This window comes from Corvus cornix, chromosome 20 (genome assembly GCF_000738735.6).
Source record: "Corvus cornix cornix isolate S_Up_H32 chromosome 20, ASM73873v5, whole genome shotgun sequence".
Classification (NCBI taxonomy): domain Eukaryota; kingdom Metazoa; phylum Chordata; class Aves; order Passeriformes; family Corvidae; genus Corvus; species Corvus cornix.
In genome coordinates, this window is record NC_046349.1 from 6,151,244 (window position 1) to 6,160,991 (window position 9,748).

The window sequence follows — 9,748 nt, forward strand, 5'->3', positions numbered from 1 at the left end:
AAGATAAGTCTTCCTGAGGAAAAACTCCTTTTCAAGTTCTTGTTGGAAGACAACATGCTCCTCAGATGGTTTGTGTCTGAAGGGATTCTCTCTTCTCCTCCCAGCTATTTGAACTCACAGTTCCAGATAATTTTGGCTACTCAGTGGAAATCTTTTTGCTTTCACCCAAACAGTAGAGCACAGGGCATTTTCTACAGAAACACCATGACAAAGCCCTCAGTTGCTGTAGAGGCATAAAGGTGCTTGGATTAATCATCAGAACAGCAGGGCATTAAGAAATCTGGGGAGATGAATTCACCAGGGTTTTGTCAGATAGATGCTTAAAAAATATAATCCAAATATACTTGTTTCAAGTACCTCAGAAGATGAGAAAATTCGGTGCATCTGGCAGCAGCTACCACTTAATTTCTGTCATTTAATCTCATTGAGGTGCATTATGTCAAATAATTACCTTAGTGAAGGCTTTAATGGAAGAAGGGAGGAAAATAATAGAGATGCTTCGAAGAAATGAAGCTGTGAAGTTGCTTAGCTCTTAACCTGGCAGGGGTTTATCTTCCCCCTCCTCCGGCTCCTGCCCTTGCAGAGGTGCCCAATCTGCCTCTGTCAAAAATAACACATTTCAGATGCTGCCCAAGTGATGGATTTGTTCATTCGGATACAATAACACAGTTTCTGAGTTTGAAACAACCCAACATTTAAAACCATGAAGTCCAGGCATTAATCCAGCACTGCCAAGGCACCCTTGAACCATGTCCCCAGGTGCCACATCTATGTGTCTTTTAAATCCCTCCAGGGATGGCGACCCTACCACTGCCCTGGGCAGCCTGTGCCAGTGCTTGATAGACCTTGAAGGAATTTTTCCTGATATCCAATCTAAACCTCTCCTGGCACAACTTGAGACTGTTTCCTCTCATCCTATCACTTCTTACTTGGGAAAAGAGATCGACACCCAAATTGACCTTTATTGACTGTTCTCATTCTCTTCTGAGGTCCTTCAGCTATTTTATTTATATTTTATTTTGAACAGCCTTTTTGAAGAGATTTTGTTAAGTCCTCATGCGCTGATTTCCACCACCACCCATGCCCAGGATGTGCCTCTCATGGTCATATTGGTCTTGAATTCACTTCAGCAGGTTGAAGTGACCCTTCCTTTGGTGAATAAACGATCCTCTAAATTTATCTGGTCTACCCAGGTTTCTGTGCATGAAGCCTGAAAGAAAAACTAATTGAAAATTAAATCAATCAAGTCAAATGAGTTTCCTTTTTTGTTGCCTGAAGGGATAACTTAAGAAAGAAAGGAAGTGTATACAGATGTGTCGAGCTGGAAATGAGCTCCTCCCTGACCCTGACTCCCATGTATTTCCCAGTTAACCTTGCCTAATGCTGCAGATATGCCCCAAGTCATATGAGCCATCTCCCACCATTCCTGCAACAGCTGACTCCAGACTTTCTAGATATTAAAAAAAAAAAAAAAAAAAAAAAGGAAATGTAGCCCATTTTTCTCAAATTAATGCAAAAATATGACATTTCAACTTTTCCCCCAGGCTCCGAACACTTCTCTAACTCTGGAAAATTAAATGTGTGATCCTGTGGCAGAAGCCTGTGCTGTGGTGTCAGACATCCCCCTGATTTCCAAAAGCACCCTTCACACAGTTGTGCTCCTTCCTGTGCCTCCTGGAGAGTTTCCTGTAGAGGTAAAGCACTCGCTCCTCCTCCCAGCTCTGGAAGAAGGAGGCTGCGATTTTCCGGCACAGGCGGCGAGCGTAGGTTTCCAGGAACACGGTGGCATAGAGGATGCAGAAGAGCAGCCCTATAACCAGCAGCACAGAGGGGTTGGGAGGCGTGGGGGGGCTGATCCTGCAGTGGGCAGAGCTGAAGACCAGATGATGGTGGTAGGTCCTGTTGAAGTCCCCGAGTAGTAATTCCTTAGAAGGACCCGGTAAAAGTTGGAATATAAAGGGCACGATGCGTATTTCAACCTGTAATAAGGAGAGTTAATAGGTAAGTGGGGTATGAAGAAACCAAAATCAGCTGTTTACTACAGAAACATTAGCCTGGGGGTGTGGAATCACTGTTACAGCATTAAGAGAAGGACACTGAAGAGTGTGAACACTTCAGGCTGAGTAACAGTGTGATGTGCAGGCACTGAGTACTGGGCATGGTGAGACCCAGTCCTATCTCATATCTTCATCCACTGTTACAGAGATGGTAACAGGCATTCACTGTATGGGATTTATGGTGAAAGACATCATCCAGACCATGGTATTAGTGGCTGAATATCTGAATATTAGAGGCTTTTTTAAAGACCTGATTATTTTCCTATAAATCCATCATAAGCAGGTATCTGCACTAAGGATCCTAGGGCTGGGGAGAGACGCAGGCTGTGTGGCAGAAGAGGGAAGCTAAAACACCAAGCCTAAGAATACTGAAATAGAACCTGGAGAGGTTTGTGAAAAGGATTGCAGAGGGTGACAACAAAGGCAGCAAGCAGGGATTTCTACTGAAGAAACAGCCCGTGCAACAAGATGAGGAGACATCCTCGGTGTTCATCAGCTGCCCCCTTCCTTTTGGACTTGCCTTCACCCTGCAGTGGGGGGACAGTGTCCAAGGGACTCCCATCCTCCACCTTGCTTAGGGAAGGGACCTGGAGACACGGGAGCACCTGACTGCCTGGTGCTAGCAGCTTCTTTGCAGCATGAGGCACTATTTGCTCCCCTCCAAGCTCCCAAGGAGCTGTAATTTGGAGTGTGTCTGCTGCTATTTGATGCACTGGGAGGAGCAACTGAGGTTGTGCCACTGCCTCCTTCCCCAAAGCTTGTTGCTCATCCAGCTGGCTGCTGGAAAGTCAGGATTGTGTAAATAAGGGTACAAAAACTGCAATCCCCACCACCAGCTCCCTGAAGTGACACAGAGTGGGGTCCCCACACATGGCAGGGCAGGACAGCCCAGCACTCACCTTGTATTTGATGTTGAGAGTGATGGGCACCACAGAGAACTGAGCTGCCCTTCTCACCGCCGTGTCTGCCACGCTGAACGCAAAGTGGTCCATGGCCACGACCACCAACATCAGCATCAGGGCCACGGTGACCAGCATGGCCTGCATGAGGCACAGCACCACTTCTTCCCAGGACAGCTTCAAGCCTGTTGGTCGGATGAGTTTTTTGGATGAGCCCACCAGCAGATGAGCTGCTTTTCTGTCCACAGCTAAACGCTCCAGCTTCTTGGTGATGTAAAAATTGTCGAAGCGGAGGTTGGTGAGATAATTTTTCAAATACCAGGTGGACTCAAAACAGAGATAGAGCATGGAGAAACCAGCAGCCAGTCTGTTGGCTACTCGTATTGAGTCTTTGACCAGTACCTCAACAGACAAGAACTCTCTGCTAATTTTCTCACCGGCAAGGTGCATTTTTTGATAAATCAAGGAGCTGTTCTGAAGCAATGAAAAGCGAAAATGTCCATTCATAGGCTTATAAAGGGAAGGAACGCTTTCTTGGACTGCATCCCCAAACTCCCAGGAAACTTTCTCTAGCAGGGCAGTTGAGTTCAGAAGACTGTCAGAGGAGTTCTTGCAGGTGCACTTAATAAGCTGCAGTATGGTTTTAATGTTGCTTATGATGTTGGGTGTTATGTTCACCACTGCGATCATGATGCAGGTTGAGAAGAGAAGCTTCCGGCCCTGTTTGGTGCCTAACGTGGGCATGATCATGCTGAAGACACAACGGGCAGGATGCACCAAAAGGAGGGTCAGGAGAAGGAGCAGACTGAAGGAGATGGCCATGGCAACGGAGAGGTGCCAGGAGTACTCCAGGGAAGCAAACATCCAGTTGTAAAAGAGGCCTCCTATCACTGCTGTAATGCAGGAACACTGCAGAAACAAGGTCCACAGCTCTCTGCCATCTGCTGGGACAGGTTTGGAGTAAATCCACCATAGGTCTGCCACAGTTCTGTGCACCTTTGGGAACAGAAAGTCTTCACAGTAGACACGGGCTCTCATCCTGGAAAAAGAACAAGTACATGGGTGTTAGGAGAGGAAGGTCATAAAGACTAATTAGGGGGCTTTCTGGAGATGGTCACTTACAGGGCTTTGCAATATCCTCCTCTGAGTGCCTCTGGTCTCACCCTTCTCTACTTCCCTGCTAACTTCCCTGAGTAGCTGGGGCTGAGATCTCCCCTGGAAGCAGCAGGACAGGGAAGTTCAAAGCATTTATTGAAAAATAAATACCAAGTACAATGCAACTGCTCCTCTATTATTGCAAGCACAGGAAAGCATTGTGTTATTTTATAAAAACCATAACAGAGTCATTCTGAGGGGTCAGCTCATTGGCAGTGGCTGAGGCTTTGGTGCTTATTTAGAGGATGTTGGAGGGAGAAAGAGGAGGCTGGTGGCTTTTGTGGAAATTGTTAGACCAGTTCTGTATTTAAAAGGTGTTACATGGACAAGAGGCAGTTGAGTGGTGCTCTCCCTGCCTCTTAAGAGGAGGCCAAACACAAACCTACATGTTTAAGGGTGACAAACAGAGAACACAGTTTCACACTGAAGCTGCAGTGCCAGAGGAAATCTCCAAGGACAAGAATTTGGCCACTACAGACAGGATGAATGTCCCATAAATCTATTTAAATGTCTAATGGAAACAAACATTTGGGAAAGAATATAATTTCTCAGGCCTCACATCTGGAGCGACTCTCCGGAAACCAGAAAACCTGGAGGGGAGAAGAGCCTGTCCCCAGGATTAAACTCAGCCAGGCAATCCCTTTCTCCCACTTGACAGCAGCCTCAGCTATCCTTTGGCACAGTTTTGACTAGCAAAGGAGGTTTTCTGTGAAAAAGCCATACAACAGCTATCAAGACAGAGAGGGATTAAAGCTGACTCTACGTACCCAGTGGCAGTGAGGTGCCCCAGACTTGCCCAAAAACTCTCCATGTTCCAGTGCCTTATTGCTCTGAGAGAGGATCCTGGATGTGGCTGTTAGAAGAGGCAGGCAAGGAATCCAAAGCAGCACCAGAGAGCCAGGACTCAAAAACCAAGATGTTTAAAGGCAATTCGGATCAGCAACACTGGCAATCCCTGAAGTGTGCAAAACCTGGTGAGTGAAGCCCGGGGAATAACAGCACTACAGAACAGTGCCAGGGTGCACAGCACTGCTCAGGCTTTGCACTTCTTCTGGTCTTACTGTTATTGCAGAGAAGGCTTAATTTAATGACACATAGCTGAAAAAAAAATGAGTCAATGACATGTGGGCTGATGAAGATGGAACAAGGATCATACAGACACTGCAGGGTCATCATTCCTTGTGGGGAAATCAGATGATTCCTCACACTGCCCACCAGCAAGCAGCGGGCAGGCTTGGCATCTCTCTCAGAGCAAAAGGGACCTTTTCCTCTTTCAGACATCAGTCATGGCACAAAGGACACAGCAGGATCCAGCAAACCAGTTGGTAACTACTGATCTCTTCTGGCAGGCTGCTGGTCCCTGCTGAAACTGTGTGAAGGGCTCACAAACAGCTTCAAGGCTCATCTCACAGTCCTAGCAGAGGAAGAGGAAGTTTCAAACTTGAACCTTTCTGAATTCCCTGCAAATCCACTGCAGAGAAAACCCAGCCACAGTCAGGATTCCCAAACTGTTGAGAAGCTCCCAGATGTACAGGCCGGGATGTGCAGTCTCCAAAGGGATCAGCTTGCCTGGCCCCCAGGATGTGCCCAGCACAGAGCTCCAGCCACCAAACCTGCTCACCAGGAGATGAGGACCAACCACGATGTTTGCTCCTCAGTTATGAGCTCGGGGGTTACAGGAGCCTTCCCTGGCTCCCACCAAACCTGTGCCTTGGCCAGATGCTCTCATGCTAAGCCACCATTTGTGGGCAAGGGTGACACAACTCACCCAGCTGCCACTGAGCCCATCCCTTATGGGCTGTCCCAAGCCAAGCCCTCCCGCCAGCTGGGAACCGCCGGGCCCCCGGGATGTTCTCATGCTCCCCTGGGTGGGAAAGGGCAAAGGGCTGGAGGTCAGCCCTGTCCCGGCCACCCCTGGGGACAAAGCACGTGGGGCTCTGCCCTCCAGAGAGAGGTGGGAGAGCAGCACCTTCCCCAGGGGACACGGCTGGAGCCCATGGCAGTGGCAGGCATTGGAGGACAAGGAATGACGAGCGCAACAGCAGAGCAAACGTCGGCCGCTTCCTCTGCCCTTCCTGCAGGCACCAGGTCCCTTGTGCCCTTGCTGCTCCACTCAACAACTCTGCTTTGTAGTTGGGGGTTTTGTTTTTCCTGTGTGGCTGGTGGAGCAAAGCTTTCCTTCTGGTGTCCCGGAGCTCAGAGGCCGGATGAGAAACTCTGACTGGCTCCAGCCGGGAAGAGGCACCAGCCAGGCGGGCGGGAAAGAAAGTGCTGTTTGTTTGGAGCATCCATAGCAATTGCTTGCACAGGCCATGAATTAGGTCTTGAATTCAATGTGCACACTATAAGGGACTAACCCAAAAGACCCATAGCGGGATCCTGCAAGGCTCATCAGCTTCTTCTACAACTAAACTCCTTTCTCGCTCTACTTCAGAGTGAACTGATCTTAGCATCAGCCCCTGGGACCCCTTCCAGGCTACCCAGGAAGCTTTCTGGGGCAGAAAAAAAAAAAATTAGCAATAGGCTATAAAGAATAAAAACCTCTCAAGTCCACAACATTGCGGTGTTTTCTGAGTCTGCTACATCATCTGGCAAAGGCACCTGAGGTCTGTGGGGACACTGAGCAGTAACTCTGGCAGCACCAAGAAGTGTTTGTTTGCAGTCAGATTTTTTCTTCTGGCTCAACTCAAAACTCTGCTGGCTGGACCTAGAGCAAGGGCATAAATCTGGGGTCACTTTGATTTTATACCATGAACTACCTGTAAATGAGCTAGAAACATAAATGCCTAACCTTCCCCAGAACAAAATGAACAAGTTTTCTTTGCCAAAAAAACCCCCCAACAAACAAAACACAGCAGCAAAAAACTCCAATACCAGTGTGTGTGTTCCTAGGGATACCTGGAGAACAGCAGGTGAAGGCTGGGAGCGGGAAAGGGGCAGGATTGCAACACGGGAAAGGCAGGACCACGCATCGCAACGAAGCAACTGTGACATCTTGTGGTCACACTCTGCTCAAGGACCCTGAGGTCTGGCTCATCTTGGTTCTGAAAAAGAAATACTCTGTGGTTGGGAGAGTCCTAAGAAAAACTGATGAACATAAGGAGGAACACTATGTCCTCCCAGGATGCTCCAAGGTGCCTTTTACCCACCCTGTTTCATTTCCAGATGGTATAAAGGGCATTTGCTTTCTTGACAAGCTCCAGTCTCTGTAGAGCTCAAGCTCTAAAATTTTCTAACATCACCAATTTTGACTTTTTAGCACTACAGGAGGAAACTGAGCCCCACATGCCTGTGAGCAGCTTGCTGGAACTATGAGGCAGCAGAGGATTCCACTGGCATCACTGCCAGGAAACAGAGCCTGGCTTTACCTGGACTAGGGATGAGGACTGAGCTTGTACCCACCAGCACAGAGGTTTTAAACTCAGTTCTGATTGCAGACTGCAGTGTTTGGGGTGGGCCTGTGCCAAGACACCTGCAAGTTCAACCTGTGCTGACAGCGCAACCTTGTCATGGTGACACTGTGCCCCAGGTAGAGGGTGGGGTAAATTAACTATACAGTTTAAGAAAATGACTGGAGAAAGAAGATGAATGAAGGGCTAAAATAGAATGATGTAAGTCTGAAGATAATTCTCCATGGCAGTATCATCAGCACCTGTGGATCACGTTATTCTGCCCATTCGAGGAATTGAGGGTATGGGAAAGATTAACCAATTAGGGGTGGCTGTTTGCTTGTTAAAATCACATGCAAATGAACAACTTGCAGTAACACAGAGCCAGATCATGTCTTCTTAGGTTACTACTATAGAAATACAGGGAAATCCCAGCAATATCCTTTCAGCGACTGATGAGGGATAAATGGGATAAGGGAACCAAGGCTATCTAACCTGTAATAGCTGAAGTCCCTATCATGCTGCACTTTCATTTGTTTCAGGAATCTTTCCCTGTCTCTCCTGAAATTCCAGCATCGCTGCTGAGTGCAAACTGACGAGCACAGCTCTGGAATCACTCTCTGCTGTAAGGACTCACAGAGCAGCTCCTCCGTGTGAACAGTTTGTAAAGCAACTCGAATGCTTCTGGGATAAAAGACAAGGACAAAATGCTTTCCTACTGTAAATAAACCAAAATTATTTTCCTCCGAGTGTCTCAGGAGAACATATGGATGTTGGTCCAGGAGTGGATGGGGAACATCAAAGGAGTAAAGCAGAGATATTCTGGATGTTGAATTTCAATGCGTGAGTGGCATTTCCTGTTAATTAAAATTCACAAGGAGGCTGCTAATGTGAATGGCTTTTGTGATGGTTGTTGGATTTTTACATTCCTAGAGAAATGGTGCATAGGCAAGCAAAGTTCCTTTAAAATAACACAGTCAAAGTTATAGAAGGTCACTACAGAACTTGAAATACCCTTTCCTGGGAATTTTCATATCTCTACATATATCACAGACCCTTCAAGACTAATGGGGTTGACTTGCCATTAAAAGCTGCTTTTGGCAAATCTTAGTACTAGCAGCAGCAAATGCAATCAGAAATTATTCATGCAGGCCTGTTTACCTTTGAACCCCAGAAATACTAAATCTTAAAATCTCTGTTTAAAAAAAAATAATTAAAACTCAAGTATGCCAGACTATGCTCTCATAGATGCCTGGGTATAAAGAGCAGAATTAGGTAATGCTGCTGTCCTCATGCCTTAAATCAGATCCTCTGAGGAGCCCTGGGAAACACAGGGCTGCTGCCAGAGCTGGCAAACAGGTCTTGGACTAAAGAGGTTTAGGATCCAGGTGCTTCTTACACCTTTCCCAGGTGTGCCAAGGCCTCCTTGTGGACCTTGGGTAAGTCACTGGTCCCCTGTCTGCCTCAGTTTCTCACATTAGCCCAGAGATCACAAACCTGCCCTGGCTGCATTTGTGAAACACTTCCTGATCCCTGGATAGACAGTGCCAAGGCATGCCAGGACCCTGGAAGTGATTTTTGGAGGCTTCTACACAAACTCTGTGGTTCCAGCTCTGCTTTCAAGCCCAAGGAAAACCATTCTGGATTCGATCACAGAGGATGCACCAAGTCAGAGCTGAGACCATAAACAAACCTGTGACCCCAACATCTGTGTTGGAGCTGGACTGGATGTTACCCTTCGGAACTGGATGATCCCAAAGCCCTTGCTGCCTGTCCTCCAGGCTGCAGGGACAGAGGCAGCTCTGTCCCAGTGGCTGACGAGGATCCCCTGCAGCAGCGGCTCAGGGCAGTGGGACCGCGGGGCTCCTTCCTGCGGCGCCTGCGGGCACAGCCTGTTCCCTGTTCCCTGGCCCGGGACAGCAATCCCGTGCTGTTCACGGACAGCCGGCTGAAAAAGCAAACTGCAGGAAGCAACTTTCCCTCCCCATTCAGCCCATCTTTGCTAAAGCATGATGAGGAGCATCCGAGCAGAACGACAGCGCCCAAACCCAGCACAGCCAAGCAGAACAGGGATTTGGGGTATGCTCAAAGGCTCTTGAGCAGAGCAGCCTTGAGATGCTGGGCCAGGGGTTTTCCCGTTGCTCCGCTGCTTAACAGGACGGCACTGCCCTCCTGCTCCTCCTGGGGAGCCACGGCCCAAATCAGGGGTGAAGCTGGAGCAGGAGGAGGCTCGGGCTTTGCTTTTCTC

General features: G+C 48.1%; 1 protein-coding gene across 2 annotated transcripts; it reads right to left on the reverse strand.

Annotated features, from left to right (window-relative positions):
• Positions 1–942: 942 nt before the first annotated feature.
• On the reverse strand, positions 943–9,697 carry LOC104687742 (osteoclast stimulatory transmembrane protein). 2 transcript variants are annotated; one of them, XM_010396992.4, is made up of 3 exons: positions 4,079–9,697; positions 2,957–3,995; positions 943–1,979 (listed from the first exon to the last, which is right to left on the reverse strand). In XM_010396992.4, the coding sequence occupies exons 2-3, from the start codon at positions 3,992–3,994 to the stop codon at positions 1,614–1,616; spliced, it is 1,404 nt and encodes a 467-aa protein (XP_010395294.2). In that variant the 5' UTR covers position 3,995; positions 4,079–9,697; the 3' UTR covers positions 943–1,613. The 2 variants fall into 2 exon arrangements, with proteins under 2 accessions (XP_010395294.2, XP_039419465.1); XM_039563531.1 differs by having other exon boundaries at positions 2,957–9,697.
• Between the last annotated feature and the right edge of the window lie 51 nt (positions 9,698–9,748).